Below are 19,807 nucleotides of genomic sequence, written 5' to 3' on the forward strand. Positions count from 1 at the left end.
CTGCCAGCATATTTAGTCATGACTTTTTTTTAAATCAAGACCATGAATATTTTAAACTACACTCCTTCTTGTCATCTAAGCCTCAGCATATCTCTAGTTGTTTTATAATTCCAAATTACAAAATCACATACTGATTAGGACTGATTAAAAAATAAAGGCAGTAAAATATTCCATACTGGAACAGATGAGAAATTGTCTAATTCCATCACCATATCCATAATGATCAGCAATGGCAGATACTCCAAAAGAATCCTGTACAAGTTGAACTGCACCCCAAAAACTTGTCCTCATCATTACAAGTTAAGAAATAAACAAAATCTTCACTCTCAATATTGCAGGTTTTCTAAGAATTTTAATGAGAGGAGATCTGTCACATGAAATATACATTTTTAAGTGTGACAAGATAAATCAGCAAAGCAGAAAGCACCAGAAATTCCTAGTACACAGATCAGTAGGAAAAGGAAGTTAGTCTGAAAGTATGCATCATAGTTCACTTAATTGAAAGAAACAAAGGAAAAGCAGCACAGGATATAATCAGCATTTCATGCCATTATGAACAAGGAATTGCCCTGAAGATCTGAAACAGTGTCTGGAAGCAGAGTTTGCTTTCCTTTTTACTGGATGATGAAACAACCCAAAGTCCAGCCTGCACAGCTGAATATTCACTATAGTTTTGTGTCTCTTATTTTAAAGCTTAAATTCTGAAGAAATTTAAAAGGGAAGTCTAAGCAAGAAGCACATGGAATGTATTAAAAGAAAGATACTATCAAGTGTACTAATAAAGTGTACTAAAGTAAGCACTAGTCATGAGTAACCCTCTCCTTGTCTAGCAGCCATTTCTGCAAAGCACATGACTGCATCCTGGCACTTGTTACCCTTTCAGAGACTAATAGTGAAAGTGGCTTCTTTCCAGAAAAATTTGTAAAGAAAAGTGCAATTCACTGCCATAAAGGAGATCATCTAACCCCTTCCTTCACAAAAACAAGTATGCAATTTAGTATTAAACAGGGCCTATATTTTCTATTATTTAAAGCAAGGATTCTGGCTGCTAGCCAGGCCACAAGTAATTTCATATAGAAAGTCTGCTGTTAGATTTTAAGACTCTAGCACTTAATCATAAAGCACATATGATAATATATTATTAAAACTTTTTTTACAAATGTTTATGTATAAAAAAGAACTATACTGTGATAAGATTCTTATGAGTTTCTGTTTCATCTGTATTAAAATTAAACAGAGTGAATACTGAGCACTTCCTACTCTGGACTTCATAGAGAGTGACATAAAAACAAGGAAAAAAATTTAATAGTATTTCTAAAATTTTTCTTTGAAGTGGTATTATTCAAATTGTTTACATTTCCTGTTTAGGAAAAAAGTATCTCTTAACATATTGCAGTAATTGGTTCTCTGCAAAAAACACACATAGACAAAGCAATGGCCAAATAGGCATCTTTCAGGGACATTGCACCCATGCTAATACTCTAACCCATAAACCCCTAAATACTTCTTTACTACTGCCACAAGTAGCTGTCATCTGACTAATTTCTGGCTCTTTCTGTTAAAACACATTTAATAAACTTTTCACTTCATAAACGAAACATTATTTAAAGATCTTGCATATTAAACAGTTTTTTCCTACCTTCCTTCAAATTTTAGTCAAGTATTTTTATATTAGAATTAACTTATCTGTACTCTTGTCCTAAGAGGTTCAGATCTTTATTATTCATATAACAATTCTGAAACATGCAGTAATTTCAACTACAACTAGTAAAGATACAAAGCAGCTTGTAAGAAACTGAGGGTATGGAGTAGGTCTGAGTGTCCTTGAGGCTTTATAGATCCTATGTAGCCAGTTTATTTGGAGCTCCCTGTTGGTTTTGTCACCAGCTCTGTTCTCTGGTCTCGGTCCTATCTGCATTTGGCTTTCTTTGGTCTGAGGTCAGGACCCACAGCCAAACACAAAGATATCCTCACTTTCACTTAAAATTCACTGTGTTCCTTCAAATGCTCAGATGGAGTTGCAGCAATTTCTCATTTAAAATTTCACTGTATCTTTCATGCACAAAAATACCTTTGCTCTTCCAGACAACTTCTATACCTGCTGTTATAGCATGACACTTAAGACTCAAGAAAAAATTCCCTCCAAATACCACAAGCAGCAAAGAGTATTTATTTTGAAATGGAAATCATGAGGCCTGGAAAATTAATATATCACCAAAATAGATACTGGCTACTCACTTTCGTTTGTTGAGCTTTGCTCTGAAGCTTGTTTACACTAAAAAGGACAAGCGTGAAACAGGGTCTGTCTTTGCAAGACCTAGAATTCACTACTTAAATTGATTAACATCTGGAATCACAATCACATTGCACATTGCAAAGTGCAACAGAAGGTCTTAACCATGACAAAATGTTCCTAAACCAAAAAGGTATAACCTCCCACTCAAGTTGCCTATAATGGCACTTGCCCAGAATCTAGTTTCTACTCATCATAGTAACATCCTATCTGCAACAACCATGTTGCAGATTTAATGTTTCAATTCAATCTCAAATAGAAAACCTGCCAAGAGCCTTGAACAAAGACAATTTACCCAAGAAGTTAAGTTCGTCTCACAGAAACCATTTCTTTCCAAGTCACACATACAGTTAAACTTTTGTGAATAAAGAATTCAGTTTATTCTCTTCAGGCTTTTCTTAAATGTTACAGGAGAGTCCACATGAACTCATCCATTAATACCATTTGTAAGTACCATACACCCTATGTAAATGAGCGTGTTATGACTTCCTCAGTTCTTTCCTTGGTAATTTCCACATAAATTCTTCACAATGCAGTGTAATGGACATAAACTAATACGTTGTCTCTATCAGGACCTAGATGGCATGACAGCTTTGAGAAAAACAAAATCACTTTGCTATGTACATTGCTTTCCCTTCTGAAAATGAGTAATGGAATGGACTGTCATCCTTCATGGAACATGGTCATATCAACTCACAAAACCACTATGTCAGGATTTCTTTTTATATCATAAAAGAGAATGCCACTCAGTAGTTTTACATTCATCCCATTTTAAACATTTCAATATTTACATAAAGAAAAAATTATTTAACTGCAATGCTCATGCAGGAGAAAAGAGGAAAACCTCCATGACTCAACTTTACATGCACACAAAGAGCTGGAAGTAAGAACATTAGTAGTGTGACACACAGGGAACTCTTAGAAAAGCAATTACATAATACAAAGAGGCAGCATCTTCTGCAGGACTAATACATCCCTGGAAGTGAGGCTTTTGATAAGACAGATTGGCAGATTTAATCAAAATTCACAATTCTTTTCATTTAAAATTAATTAAGAGTCTGAGATAATCTTTCACAATCAAATTACCAAGCTATCTTATCTTTTACTACAAAGTTGTGCATGGAGATGATAGTAGTCAGGTAAGGATAGCATAACTCATAAAGCATCCTCTTAGCTCTTTTTCAAAGATTTTCTGTGCTTAGTCACTGTCAAATATGTTGGTTTATGTATCTTCTTAATTTTCTCTCCTTCACCAAATTGATCTCCTATACTACCCCGAAAAAATCTATGGCAAGGTAATCAATGAAAAACAAAAACAATCGAATTTATGAACACAGCCTTATAAGGTAACTGGTTAGAGAAAAAAATATTATTTAATGTCCTGATTAAAACAGCAGTGATTTTTATTGATCTATATTCTTAATTCTTTCTTATTTAGCTTGCTTTCGTAATTTCATTATTTCAAAGTGTATTCTTCATTTATTTTACAAGCAAAACTTGTACCACAAAAGAAAGTAATAGCTTATTATGAGTCATGACAGTAGGTGCAATATTGTACTCTGGATCAGTGTACTTCTTTAGGAACAGCAGTGGTATAATACAGTGTACTGGCAGATGGCCATTGTGTTACACAAGAACTGCCTAATATATCTTTATTTGCAGTCCTCTAGAAATGAATACTGCCTCTTTAATTATTAAATGCAAGTGTTAGTTGAGTGCATTCAGGTCTTGTAAGATTACAGCCCTTAGGGTGACTGAATGGGCAAAGAGCATCAGCCTTGCTTTACACACTATCAAGCTTCAACTACTGATGGACAAAACATGTACGGCTTGTGGGAAGGGAAAAGGTGATTTTAGTCCTTCAGGAATTAATAGAACTACACAGTGAATACTACTTACAAACTGAAAAAAGGGAGTAAACCCCATGAAAGTAAGCATCTGATGGATTGCCTTTGGATAGATCAAAGCACGAATTAAAATCGGAAGTAAGAAGAAAAAAAGATGTTATATAGATACATAAAAGCCGGAAATTCCAAGAAAGCCAAAGGATTTCTGATAACCTTCAAACTGTAAATCAGGTTTACTGGATTTCAAAAGATAAAAAAATTAAATAAGATGCTACACCTCTAAAATCACATTCCTGTTCAACAGAAATTGGAAGTCAAGTCAATAATACAAAATGTCCTTGGCTTCTTTCACTAGAAAAGAAAAAAATAATTGAGCAAGATATAGAATATGAGATTTTTCAGCCCCTGAAATTATATTAACATACTACAGGCATTTAGGGAAACTGCTCCTCACTCAGACAGCTTTAACTTTCATTAATTATTGACACCATACAAAGGACTCCAATATATTTTTTCTTCTTTTTCATAGTTCCGCTACTTCTCATGCATATGGTAGAAGCTCCTTTCTCTGAGGATACAATAGCTTGGAAATGGAAAACTTGGGCTTCCCATAATGGAATCTGTGCTTTGGCTTCATCATCCTTTCAGTTTGCCTCCATTCTTGAGTAGGTTCTTGCTAACTTAGAGCTTTGTAAAGAACAAGAACAAGTAATTTAATGTTAACTGGGATGTACTGTTCATAGTATAGGTCTGAAGAAGTTCAACTCAAATGACACCCAAACCTGTAATAGCAGCCAATCAGCTATTCAAACACTTCAAGAAAGTCAGACTTCAGCTTCTGTAGGACACAGTTTTCCTGGCACTTCCAGTTACATATGAGCTAGTGTTTTCAAAACCCTGGCCTTATGTCAGCTATTTAACAAGTGAACTTTGCTAATACACAAAGATTTATTTTCTACGTTTGGCTTGGAATTAATATATTCGACATGAAATCAGTCTAAAGACTAGGGGTAAAAATTAATTTCTTAAGATCAGATTATAGTAAATTCAGTGACAAAAACAGTGCTATGTATAAAGGTACAAGTGGAGGACAATTTAAGAAAAGTTAAAAGGAAATGGCTGAAAAACTATGTTGATTTTACCCTGTCACTTGCACTACTCCAGCAGCATTAGTGTACATTTTGTATTCAAACAGCATGGAGAGTGATCTTACAGCTGGTTTAAACTGGCATCATTTCAGGTAACAGAAAGGCTCTAGAAACAGCAGAATGCTGATTTTCACTGCTTTTATGCCTCCTCCAAATCATTCCAATATGCCCTAGCTGCATCATGATACACACTGATATTTAGGCAATGGGTTCCTTCACATGAATTTTCAGGGAATGTTTTCAATGTAATTAGTTAAAGGCTTTCTGAAATTAAGTTATTAAAAATTGTCCAGATAAAAGAAGATTCTGTGGCAGGAACAGTCTTGTTAGGCAAAAGATGCCAGCACTGGAAATAATTTACATCAGTAAATGCTACAAAGCAGCTTTGACTGATAATCTCTTTCACTGGACACCTATAATTCTCTGTAACACTCATGAGAACAGAGTATTAAATATAGCTGTAGCTTTACATCTTTTGGGATGAATAAAGCAGTCTTCTCTGATGAAACTCTTCAAATCCATGCAGTATTTAATGAAAAGCAGCTGAAAGGCCAGATTTCACTGACACTGTTGAAACATAATCTATTCAACCATGGTTTATCAGCTATGAAGATTATCAGAAAAATACAGCACAAACACGCTCATCAGGAATAGAAAGCCAATTTACAGTGAGTAGGTGAACAGGGCTCAGGAACTTGGTCACAGTATGGAGAGGCTGCATGGGGCCAGACAAAGGTATCTGGCTTAGGATGAGGATGAGGAAGATGAGAAGATACAAACAGTTGGAGAGGAGACTCTGTTCTTGAGAGAGAAGATGAGGAAGTATCAGAGGCTAAAAAGCGAAACAAAGAGAATGGTAAGGGGGTGTCGGGGGGGGACAGGAAAGAAAAAAGATTCACAGGGTTTAATGGACTCATGGATGCCCAAAACACAAAGCATTTGTTCCACTATTCAGTGAGATTGAAATGGCTCCTACATAAAATAAATACCACTTCTGAAAACAACAACAAAAAATACCCCTTTATGTGCTCTCCTTCCGTACTAAATTAGATTTTTAAAGCAAATAATTTTTTCCCCTATGTTCCAATGCATAAACCAAGAAAATATATTTAAGGGAAAATAGAGGCCAAAATCTAAAATTCAGGTAATACTGTTTCTTCCTATGATAAACTCTGTGGACTGCAACCAAACTGAACAGAAAGTTTTTTTAAAAAATGATCACAATTTATCTTAACGAAATAGCCAATGCATCTGTAGAGATTTGCATATTTTTGTCTGTCTTTGGATATGAAATATCTGTCACCCTGTGAGATTGACTGATTCATCAAAGCTCCTTTTTTTCCCCCCTACATTTATTTCCTTCATCAATATATACAAATATGACTGCATCCCATTCGTGGCAAGATAACTGAAAGAGAGACAAAGTAAATTTGACATACTCTTGATCAGGACATTAGTATCAACAGTCCAGCCTTGTAAGTGATCCACAATACACTCATTTGATACTTCAAAGGCCTACACAAATTTAAACTTGAATGACTTAATCATTATAGGATTGGTAAGAGCTCCATATATATAAAGTACGTGTTCAATCCTTTTTTTTAAAGGTCAGCTTCTGCTCAATTAATACATTTTAAAAGAAGAAGAATTTACACCCATTGCACGTGGATTTTTTTTAAAGGATTTTACATAAACTTCAAATTTGAATTTTAGCTCTCATTTCTTGGTACTTAGATGACTGAATTCGGACTAGACAGGCAAAGTGGATCATTATCATAGATGGCAAGCAAAGTTATGAAGGGGGAAATTTCCAAATGTTCACATGTATCCAGACATAAAAATGTATTGACAAAACAGCATTTCATGAGGCAGTTTAAGGAGGAGGGGAGCAAACATTTCCATCCTGAGAGGATTTTCAGCTTTCTTGCATTTTCACATTTGTTTACTTATTTGCCAAATTCCTTCTGCATTTCTAAACACTGTGGATTTCAGGTGAGCCCTTTCAGCCCTACAAAGGTCTGACATCTTGACCATCTATTCTTTCTATCATCTACCTGTTGAGAATAATATTTTATTGACAGTCTGCTTAAGCTTTCTCAAACACTACGACAAGCTTGACTGCTTTAATTTTTGTAGCACCATAATCTTTTAAATCCTGCAAAATGTTTACATAATATTCTGATGAAGAATTCTGGACAAATAGTGAATGTGGAGCTTTTTTATATATATAATTACATAGATTCAGTAGATAACAAAGTTCTACGCTTTGCCAGAAATTGTGTACTGGTATTGCAACAAGGTTTCTTCTGCTAAAATTAACATTTAACAATTAAAAAAACCCCACCAACAAACAAAATCAACTCCAACTCCCAATTAAAAAAAAGAAAACATAAAATTAAACATCTACCCACAGATCCTCCACAATTACCTTTTACAAGATAAATAATCAAAAATGGATCCCAAATTTTTAATTTGCCATCTTGACAATAAAGTTCTGACAATACAGCTGAGATTCAGAAAAAAAAATACAATTTGGACCCGCTAGAAAAATCAGAATGCAGAGATCCTATTTGGATCAGGATATTGGCTCCAGGATTTGAATCTGGGGCAAGCTTCTTGAAAAGCTCACTGTTTTGAATGAGGGTTCATCTTTACTTAAAAGCATTGAGGAATATGCAGTCTTTAAAGTGCACCAATTCACTGTGCTCTCAAGTGTGGCAGATATAAAATAGGACACCCTGAAGGTATAAATCAAGAGCTGTATGTCTCCACTGGAAAAGAAAGAAACAACAAACCACCACTAACCACAAAAAACCTTTCACAACACCCATCTCCAACAACAACATTTTTGAAGGCATTAAAATTTATCTATAGCAGGTCCATCTATACATATATATAGATAAAACCTATAAAATGTAGTTATGTTCTTAAAAATCAAACAATCAGCTAGACTAGAATATAGAATGATCACCACAACATGATATAACGTTATCTTACCCCTTTTAATTATACGAATACAAGAAGACAGACGATTCCATGTTAATTACGCCATATCATATTGCTGTGCTTTGAAATCAAGTGACCTGATCTTTGCAATCAAAACTGCTTGCACTACAACAAGCACTGAACACTACTTTAAATTCAAAATTGAGTGGATTCAATTCAATCAAATTTTAACTTTCTGAAGTTAAATAGCTAGATTGGATTTTTCTCCACTGCAATATTAGACATATAGTACACATTTCAATGCGTCTTAACTTATGGGTCAAGTGTACTCGAATTCATAGGCTGGCAAATTTTCCCATAAGCTGTTTGTGTCAAATAGTGATTGAGCAGAAATACACCCTTGAAAAGTCCCAGGAAAAGCATTCTGTTACTTTAAAACCCAAAAAAAAGAAAACTCTCAATATTTAGAACACAAGTAGGATACAGTAGAAGTTTTTTGAATCAGTAGCATCATGATAATTCCTTCTGCAATCTTTGCAGAATTCATGGCTCATGTGCTTTTTTGATTGCTTAACTTCTAAGGTATATTAGTTTGCATTGGGATAAGTGAATATATTAATACAGGCAAATTACATATTGTCAGTATTTACTGACATGTAACAATTTTAGCTTTTATGCAGCATATCCGTGCACCACAATTTTTTACATGTATATAAAAATATCACAGTATGTATGATTTACAACAAATAAATTTTGCTTATAATGTCAAAGTATGTCCACAGTAAATCTAGCCACCTATGTAACTATATTTTATATATATTTGAGATTTTAATTAATTAAAAACAATGTCTTCTATTTTTTTGAGATTAAAAGTTCTCTGAACTTTTTTTTATTTATCTTTTAAACAAAAATGTGCAAATACCGAACAAACAAAAAAGCACAGGACTTTGGCAAGTAGGCTGGTCCAGCATACTAATTTTTAGCCCTTGCATAAGGAAATACTACTAAACTCAGCAAGATCCATACCACAAATATTTTAATTTACAGAGAACATGGTCAGGAAGTACTTCATAAATTAAAAAGAAGAAAAAAAAATCTTATATCCCAATCTCTATTTCCACTTACATGACAATAATGAAAATATAACATCATTTGGCAAAATCAAAAAAATAAGTAATGCAAAATCTAGCTATGGCCAGATCATTTAACCTATTTTATTGTTCATATGCAGTTGCTTACCTGTTTCAGGATCACTGAAATCTGGTAATGTAATTGTATTAAGCTGTCGTCTATCAGCAATAGCTCTGTCTAACAAGCTGCTCCCACGTCCAGAATCACTGTAATGAAGTACAGAAATTGTAAGCTATTAAAATACAGAATTATATACTGATACACAAGTTGCATGCTGCCCTACTCCCACAAAGGTTCTTGCTATAAAAGTTGCTGCTATGACCAAATTTAGTACCAAGCACCACTAACCACTCACAGTGCATTAAACCAGTTGCATTAAAACAGAATTAAGCTGAACAAAATTAAATCCTTATTTACTTCAGCAATTCTGTTTTCATAATTAATACAACCAAAAAGGGCATCATGGCTTTTAATTTAATTCATAACTAACACCTCTACAGAAAGAATCTATTGTACCTTGAACATTTATATGATATGGGGTACAGGTTTCACAAAAATCTAAGAAGGCAGGTGTAAGGTTGAAAATCCACACTTTCTCCAGACTGAATAGAAACACTAAAGCCAGGACAACTAATTTTAGGTAAAGACATTATAAAAAGGCTGTTTTGGTTTTGAGTTTTGCTTTTTTATTTTAATACATTCACATATACATATTAACTGCCTAATGTTGAACTTGATTCTAACAGCATAGCAGAAACATTTTGAACACTTCTAACATCTCAGGAGCCTAAGCAGTAGCAGTGATTTTTACTAATTGCACCTGTGGGCAAATGCACTTTACTTCTACTTCAGCAGTAAATCAGTATCTGCCCCTCAAGTTTCTTGCTGATATGCTTGCTGGAAAATTAACTGCTCCTAGAATTAATATTAAAGATTCAGCAGAAGAACAGGGACTGAAGAACTGTTTTTTCTCCTAAGATGAGGCAAGCATTGAGACACATTGTCAGCAAAGTGTAAGGAAGCACATATGGGCATTCCTTCTTTAACATTCTATGGTTAATACAGTAACTTCATTTTTAGGATTGTTAAGTCTGGTACTATTCATTATCAATAAATATTTTCTTTAAAAACTCATTAAAAAACCAAACCACCCCACAAATATAAGAGTAATTAAGCTTTAAAGCAGTTGAACTGTTAGCCCAACTTAGCCGAGTGCAATTTTTTGTCTGATTCTCTCTGAAAATAAAGAACTGCAGGAAATTCCTATTTTAAAGTAAAGCCTGAGAAACTGTAATCTAAACTGCAAGTCTGAAATTCAGCACATCTCTCCATTTGCCTTAATTTTACAACCACGTCCTTCTGAATTTGGATTGAACAAAGGCCAAGAAGTCTCCTGACAGTTCTTAATAGCTGCAAAAGTCAGCAAAACAACATTCCCTCTTTTTTAGAGCTGTTACTAAAACGGTAGAATTAAAATTTTGCATTACCCTGACATTACTGCATTATTTCCTTACAGAACGACAATATTACAGAAATCCACAGGAAACAGAAGGGACCTTTCTGGGCCATGCACTATCAGCTATAGTTGTTACATCACTTGGGGTACATTTTCTGTGGTAATTACTTCCTCAATCCACATGAAACCACATGCCAAACGTTGCTGACAAGTAGAACCAGACCTACCGTCAATATCTTCTAAGCACAGCACTGGCACTGTGGTTTGTTCCTTTTTCAAATGCAAACCATAAAGTCGAAAAGAATTCAACTATTTTCTAATGCATTTTAAGCAGTAGGCTAAAGACAAACATTTAAACTTTCCAAGCCTTGCACCACAAAATAATTTTAAAATTTGTATTAATCATCTCATGAGAAAAAAGTTTGTATGCCAAGACAAAAGTTCCTTATCGGCTGAAGAAAGGTAATTCATAGTATTGCATTTGGCCCTTTTTAAGGTATATAGGTATTTGTGATTTATTTTTATTATTAAAAGATTATTGAGGACACTGAACCCATGTTCCCACAAAATCTGATTCATTAAAGAAGAATTATTTAATATAAATCACAGCTCATCAAAAAAGTAAATTCTTATCTCATTGGGAAAATGATACAACAAATTAGTTTTCAGTCTAAATCATAATAGAAAAATATATTTGAAATAAGCATAAAAGTCTTTGAAAAACAACATAATAAAAAGGTTTAAAATTATTAAAAGACCTTTATTACTGGCTTTAAGAAATCTTTTTAAAAAGGCTTCAATTATTTCCAGTGGGAGACATAATTTTCAAATGGTGCTTTGCAACAAAATGAAGTCTGTGTTAAAACTACAAAGGTTGAAAAATCATCATTCTCCAGTACAAGAGTGCAGCTGGGTGAATAGAATTTCCCAGTCACATTTCAGGTCTCAGTGATAAGTTATTCCTAGATAAGAGCTGGATGGATCTGGACTACCATGATACAATATATAGGTACTCAGTCCTTACATTTCACAGACCAGCCAAAGAAAAACTACAACTCGGTGTCCTTATTCACTGCTTGATGGAACTCTGAATGTGTGATTTGGGAAACCTGCATCCTTCCATCATGACCCTTATCCACAGTTCCTGTTCATTCCATTCTTAATTTGATCTTAATGCACTACCATAACTTCAAGAAAAGACTTAGATATCAAGATAAAAAAATCAGTATTAAACAAAAATCAAATTAAAAGTAGTCCTCACTAATTTTTCCACTTAGATGCTCTTGAAGGAGAACTGTGCCAAGGAAAGTTATCAACCACTGCTGTTTGAAGCTGACACAGCCAAGAGTAACTTCTCACAGTCACTGCTGATGTCTGAAGGAGGCATTAACGTGTGTTTAACATGGTACAGTAGCTCTTAGCACAAGAACAAGAACAACAACACAGTAATGACAAGCTATGATTAGAGCCCTGACATGTGTAAAGGACATAACAGCAGAGATGGAAGGTGAAAAGCTGTGTTGGAGTACATGCAAAGCCAGTCTGAAATTAGGCTTGCACAGAAACTGTAGCTATTCTGCAAAGTGCAGCATTCTGATACTAAACTCTTAACCCTGCCTGCCCACACACACAACCAGCTAACTAAAATAAAACACCACCCACTTAGGTTAGCAGAGAATTTTCTCCCTGGCCCCTACTCCTTTGAATTGAAAATATTCAGCCCAAACCTATCTGGTTGCCAGCATACTTGCTTTCTGTAACCTGAGTGATGCTCCCTGCTCCACAATGCAGTGTCAGGGTCTGTCAATATGCTGTGACTGACTCAGGTGCCTTCCCAAGCTTTTCCTGCCACACCCTCCAAACTTTGCTGCTCTGAATGCTCACTAGCTCTCTAAGCAGAGAAGCAGTTTTCCCTCTTCTGCCATTAGGCCAACTCTTTCAATCTTCTTAAAGTGATGCATGAGTTTACATGACTGGAATCTAAGTACAGCAAAAACCGAATGTCCGTCATACTGCTACACAGGTATCTGATGCCACTTGGTACAAAGCTCTTCTGCTGTAGCCTGTCTTCTCCAGGAGCTGTCAACCCTTCAAATAACCAAATAGCAGGAAATCCTGCTTGTCTCTTTCTCCAGGTATTTGATAAACATGTTGAATACTACCAACATAGATTTCTACATAGTAGCCTTCTCATTTGTCTGACATATATCTAAATATATATGGCAAAGGACCTTCAAAAAAGCATTTTGGAAAACCAAGCAAGACTGTAACAACTTAAATTTATGTATTTATTAATGCCTTCAAAGAATCCAAATAGGTTCATAAGCAAGACCTCCCTTTAAAAAAACAGCCATGCTGCTATGGTTCTAACAAATGTCTTGTCCTCCTTCACATTATTTAGTGGAAGCCCTTGAACTACGTTCTCACTACAGCAATCTCTCCTCTAGCCAATATAAAAGACTAAAACCCTGATCAGGAAACAAAACAAGACCATACCAGTACACTGAGAACTCATTTGAGTCACCCAATCTGTGTAACCAGTCTTCATCATTGCAGAATTTAGTAGCTTTGGCATTCCTTACTTCACAGAACCCGGTGCAGTTCCACATGACCATCAACTGGCGTCTTTGAACATCAGTCTCCAGATTTCCAGAGGATTAGTTTGTTTATACGAAATACCAAAACAAGTAAGTGCAGGACTGCTGACCTAATACTGCCCTGAAAAGCTATTGAGCAAGGCAGTGAGCAGCCCAGCACTCTACAGCATCTTACCTTGGGTTAGTTAGATTGTAGCAGGATTTCCAAATCTGGAGCATGTGTTTACAGGTAAGGAGTGCTTCATCTGGGCCTCTGCACAAGGACTCCAATTTGACTTTTGTAAACAGTAATCTAGTGAAAACGAAAGAGAAGTTAAAAGAGATTCCAATTCAAAAACCACATTTTTAAAAACAGCATCACACCAAACTGGAGAAAATATAACTTCAATTACTGTAGTAATAATTTAAGTTTAATTAAGTAATTGCAATAAACATCTAATGCCATCAAAGTAACAGTGCTTTTTACAAGACGTCTTTTTCAACTGCAGAGAAGTAATAGTTGACAGAATTTTTTTTAATTAAACAAAAAAGTTATAAGACAATGTAGCTTATTGAAATTAGCAGTACCACAGGATACTACAGAAATGTAAAGAATATAAATACAATGTGACAATAAAGGAGCTAGTCCATTAATAGGCACGTTTATAGTAGTCACAGCACCTAGGAACAGATGATACACTAGAAAAACACTAATTTAAAAGCATTTTTTAACTAAAATCACAGATTAAAGAGCACAAAGCAGAAGGAGAGCATGCATATAAAACTGTTAGCCTACTTTCTGTTTTAAAACCCAGGTGTACTTCGGCATTTTATTCCACTGCAACCTTCATCATACTAAGTGAAAAATTTATATGATTGCTCATATGGTTTGCGTGGGAAGACTGAGAAGGGTGTAGAGGGGGGGTATGTGTGAAAGCTCAGAAGTTTCTTATCCCAAACACAAACTTGTAGGCTGCTAATAGTAACTGAAAAGTGCAGAGAGTCTTCTCAAGAATAAGAAATTATATCGAGTGACAGTAGTTAAATTTTCGGCATTGCACTGAACATCCTCGGCAAAAACTACTCAGCGTGTAAATATAAAAATGAATCACATAACCTTAAGTGCACAACACACATTGTGGGACTGAGGAAGAAACAAAAGGCAGTTCACTGTGTTAGTTTAAGAAAATGAGCACCTGCTAGGCACATAAGGTCATATGAAGTCTCACTTGATATCTTGTAAGAATGTAGAGCAGAGTAATCACTCTGTAATGTAGAGCAGTTATACTAGTTTAGCTTTCTTCCTATCAGTAAATTGGATTTGAGTATGCAGGGTACTATATGGATAATTTAAACTTTTATTTCATTTGGTAGAGATGTCTTCTCTAGATACTTGTGTAACAGTGACTATATCACTGAAAGAAAAACATGTCCAGGTCTGGCTGTAATTTTACTGAAGAGAGAAGGAAATGAAGGATGGTGAAAATTAAGCTGTATATTTTACAAACATCATTAATTATCTGTTTGACAGTCAGAAGTTTAAACTACTGGCACATGGTGCCAGAGTAACCTTGACATGGTAGAACAGCACTCTATTAAGAATGGAAGTACTAAGGAAAAGACAATATTCAAAAAAGAAATGAAGAGTAGAACAGTGTATGTCAGAGACGTGGAATAAATACAACAGATAAGAACAGAAATCTGGTTGGGTCAAATCCCTTGTGGAAGGGAAGTAAGTGAAACAGGTTCTTTCAAGACAGACTAACAGGCCATTTGTTCCAGCACCAGTGTTTTCTATGGATGCAGATCTTTAACATCGCTAAAAATAAAGTGAATTGGATCATTTTAGGAGACTAATTACCCAGGCGCAGAATGAAGAACAAATCAAACTCTTAAGTGGAAAGACTTAGTTATTCTTGGAGCTAATAGCTGATAAATTTATGAAATAGCTACTGAAGCAGCAAATTATTTCATTACTTGAAGACTGTTCTCACTAACTAATGAGGACATTACAAAACAGCTGCTCATAACCTAATCCATATATTACTGGATTTTTATTTAAATGAAGAATGAAAAATTCCAAACTGGTCTTTGAATGTCAGTGACAAATAACTTGATAGAGAAGGTTAGAAAGATATCCAAGATGCAGCAGAAGCCTGGTGTTTAACACAAGGACGCTCAAACATTTAAGGATCCGTGTCTCAAGTTGAATGGGTAAAACTCCACGTGTGACAAGCAAATCATTGATAAGACTGTGCAAGTAAGACATCAAAATGTGCAGAGATCCTATCAAGAACAGCAGGGGACAGGCAGGGACAAAAGAACAACACAAAAACCTGCATCTTATGTACATCAGTAAAAAGCAAAACTAAACTACATCTGAACAGATTATGATACACTAAAATTATAGTCTTTTAAAGCTTTTTTGTATCAAAGTAGGAAAAAAGAGAAAATACAGTTACTAAACAGGGATGAAAATTAAGAATATTGAGGATTGAAGCCCCAGCCTTCACCAATAATCTACACCTATGTTGTCTGAGATATGGAGACTATGACAAATGGAGAATAGGAACACTTTAAGAATGACTAAAGTTAAGGCAGTCAAAAATGATCCGTTTCTCAGAATTATAGAAACAGTGACACATAGGATTGTCCTTTCTAAAGTAAAAATTTGAAAGAAAATATTACTTCTAGAATGACTGGGGAACAGCATCTATATTGCCAATGTTTTTGCAGGAGGGAAGGAGCATTAGATAACACCATCAATGAACAAAAGGGTAATTGTTCAAGTTTAATAAAGAGATTTTACCAAACAACCTGTGTAACCATTATTCCAAACCAGAGCTGCCTAACAGCTGGGCTCATCAAGGTAAGACAGCTGTGAAGAGGCCAGATGCAATGCAGGAACTACTCATTGGAACAGGAGAAAGACACAGTGGCATTGTACAATATCCCAGTGAGGCCGCACTTTGAATGCTATATGTAATTCTCATTGTAACAGCTAAAAAAACCCCACACACTTGAGGAATTTCAAATGGGAGCTGCTGGAGAGAAAGGCTGTAAGGGTGATCCATTGATTGGAAACTACAGAGTACAAAAAATACTTCATTTAGTCAGTGTAGCAGAAAAAAATGCCAAGAAGAGGTACAAATTCTTTCTATAAATACCGATGAGACAAGCAGCAGGAAGGGAAAAGAACAATTTATCTAGAGGAAATAGTTTCCACAAAAACAAGTATACCTAGACTATTGAAACACTAAGGGTGGGAATTAGATCTCCTAATTTATAATTAGGTCGTAGAAAAGACTGCTTCCTCACAGTTTGTTTTGGACAGGCCACAGAAGAGGTGGAGCAAATAACCTAACCTCTTAAAATACAATTGATATATTCATGAAAAGTATTACAGATAGGACAGCTATAATAATGGGGCCTTGTGCCGTCCACGGTTCTTGCTACTGCTTTATTTCCTAATCAGTGCAAACTAATCTATTAATCCATGATCTGAAGCTTTCTCTACCAGCCAGTGTAATTTGTAGCAAAGAATTTAGGAATCTCCAAAATACAATCGTTGTCCTAATTCTCATGCAGCCTGTTTCACTTTTTAAAAATGCTTCAACCACCAATTTTCTTCCATAGCAACTCTCTTATAATGTCAGGAGGTCAAGAGGAGTTAATTTGTCCAATACTGGCTTAAGATAGTGAAGGTATTTCTAACCTGTTGAATGAAGCAAAAATTTGAAGTATGGAAGATTGAGCTCTGCTATGTGACAAGTAACACTACTGATAACAATATAGTAACAATACTGAGAACTCCTAGTTCTTTCAGTGAACAGGTATTGCTCACCTCAACCATCACTTTAAAACCAGCTGTTTTGCTTTTGGGATCAAGTCAGCAATTTCCACAAGTTTCTGTGCACCATAAGAGCACAATGGTTTGGATCAGCCACAGCTGGATATCTGTATTTCATACACTACTGCATGGATGAGACCTGCCTTACATTCTTTCTGTGATCCTTTCTTCAAATCTAGCTACATGACACACCATGACCCTTACCCCACACCTGCGTGCTACAGCACTGTCTCTCAATGCAGCAGTAATCAGGAACCCCCCTAAAGTCCCTCAGACTAAGGAACATCCTACAGGAAACTTACAGTTCCACTAGACTTCTTCTGAAGGGTCTATATCCCTATATCCTGATCAAAACTGATCAGAATGCTCTACTTTGAGTTAGTGTTGGAAGCAAACTTCATTATTATTCTCTTATTATACAAATAATCTACATTGTTCAGGGGCTTGAAGAAAATAAGGAAGAGCTATACATAACACTTAAAAGTATGTGCATTGAAAATTATAGTGTAAAGCACCTAAAGCCTTGCTGAGAAAGCTAAGAACCACCCTAGGAAAATAAAATTTAAAAGGATGCATCAAATCTGCTTTCTTAGAATGCAGGATTAAAAATGCTACTACTTTGGTTTATGTTAAAACCACTTGGAGTAAACTTACTAATTTTTAAGAGAACCTTTTAAAATAATTTAAGCGTTTGCCAAGAGTAACTTCAGCTAACAGTATTTTTTACATGACAATCAATTATTAAAAATGTTAAGAAATAATTAATATACTGGGAGTCCTATAAATATGGGTACAAGCAACAAACAAGCCACACAAAGTATCACACAACAGTCTGATCTCCCAGAAAACCACAACAATTTTTACAATAGCTTAACTAGAATAATAAACTTTATATATAATGTATTCTAATATACAGCCTGTTACTTATGAGAGCATAAAAGAAAGATGACAAATACCAGTTCTGTGTGGAGTTATATAATAATTCATTTTTCACTTTTTCACAACTTCAAATGCTCAAATACTAGAAGAATTCAAAAGAAGTTATCCTGGTTTTAAAACCAAGCACTATTAAAAAAGCAAAGAAAATTCCCCAAAAAACAAACCCCCACAAAAACTATCAAACAACACCCCCACCCTCAAAAAAAACCCTCACCAAGTCTAATCATAAGACTTGTAAAACCTTAGACTAACTAGTGATGCCTTTGATGATAATTCTGCCTTTAAAAAACTGTGGTTTTTTGTATAAAAGGTTGATGCACAATGTAACGCTAAAGATACTGAACTCTGAAAATAAACTCTTTTTTAACAGACAATGTAGACTTCATTTCAGATTATCTGAATTTAAGGGAAAAAATAAATGTGTTGATGTAGCACTTACATTCAATGTGCATACTTCATACAGTTTGATGTCATTTCTGTAACAAACTGTGATAGTGTCAACTGCTAGTGCAAATTAAATCAGGTTAACTATGAGACCCCACAGAATAACTGAAATGGGAAATCAGTACATAGAATGCACAAAATTAAGGTGGAACAAATAATATTCAAAACTGATTATTTGCAAAAATCTAAACTTATTGACCTTTCCAGATAATGTGTCAGCAAGTCTCTCCTTGCACTCAACAATTACATGCATAGGAAAACTTCTGATGATTGACAGGAAATATAAGAAATAAGGAAGTAGGCAGGAAGCCAAACCTTAGCATGGTCAGTTTTCTCTATGTCAGTATGTGCTGTGAGCAAGTGCCCTTGTAAAAGTCTTGTACTTATTAATAAATAAATAGTTTAGAAGAAAAAGGCTAAAATTAGAAGAAAATCCTGACGTTCCCAGTATTTATCTCATTCACAATCCAGATTTTGACAATAGTTCACCGTCTGCAAGTTGATAGGTTCTTTTAGAAGGAGAAGGTAGGGCTGACTGCCTTAAAATGCTTCACTTCAGAATTTCAATTGACTCCAACAGGACACTAATTTACATGTAATTTACCCCCCTAGTGAAAAGATCCTTATAAAACACAGTAGGAAACTTTGTCTAGAAACTGCTCAGGAGCATGGCTTAATAGCTGTCAGGCCAAATTTCTTTTTTAAAATGAAACATATAGCTATTGGAACAAATACAGCCTTTGCAATCTCTATGTGGAAACACATCATAAAAATAACTAACCAAGAGGCAAATAAGAATGCAAGCAAACAGGTGGTTGAATCAAAGTCCCCAGTGAAGCAATTATGCTCAAAATAATTAACATAACCCTTTCTAAGAGATGCGATGCAGGTGCTTCTCTGTATAATGATGTATAAATGTTTTTGAAATGTTATTTGTGCAGTTCTGGCTCACATGTGATGAAAACTCTTTACAGTGCAAGGAATAACTGAAAATCTGGAGAACATGCCCTTATTGCCAGCAAATACTGTGATGTTCTTATCAGAAAGGACATTGGGAGGTGGTCTTATTACAGATACTACCATCAAGAGAATGAAGCCACCAGGATTGCAGAGATAAAAATCAATGGCTGGAAAGAAACCAATAAGAGATCAATTCAGATTAAAAACAAAAATGCAG

The 19,807-nt window shown here is 35.1% G+C and overlaps 1 protein-coding gene across 2 annotated transcripts in view; it reads right to left on the reverse strand.

Annotated features, from left to right (window-relative positions):
* Positions 1–19,807, reverse strand: part of TTC7B (tetratricopeptide repeat domain 7B) — a 120,252-nt gene that overhangs the window by 30,931 nt on the left and 69,514 nt on the right. The window contains exons 16-19 of one of the 2 annotated variants that reach the window (XM_088167467.1): positions 13,594–13,710; positions 9,474–9,571; positions 5,956–6,120; positions 4,193–4,243 (exon numbers count right to left, since the gene is read on the reverse strand). In XM_088167467.1, the coding sequence (XP_088023593.1) occupies positions 4,193–4,243; positions 5,956–6,120; positions 9,474–9,571; positions 13,594–13,710 (431 nt within the window). The remainder of the gene's footprint in view (positions 1–4,192; positions 4,244–5,955; positions 6,121–9,473; positions 9,572–13,593; positions 13,711–19,807) is intronic. The other variant, XM_014869878.2, reaches the window with a different exon arrangement.

The sequence above is a fragment of the Sturnus vulgaris genome, chromosome 6 (genome assembly GCF_052056855.1).
Source record: "Sturnus vulgaris isolate bStuVul1 chromosome 6, bStuVul1.hap1, whole genome shotgun sequence".
NCBI classification, from domain to species: Eukaryota; Metazoa; Chordata; class Aves; order Passeriformes; family Sturnidae; genus Sturnus; species Sturnus vulgaris.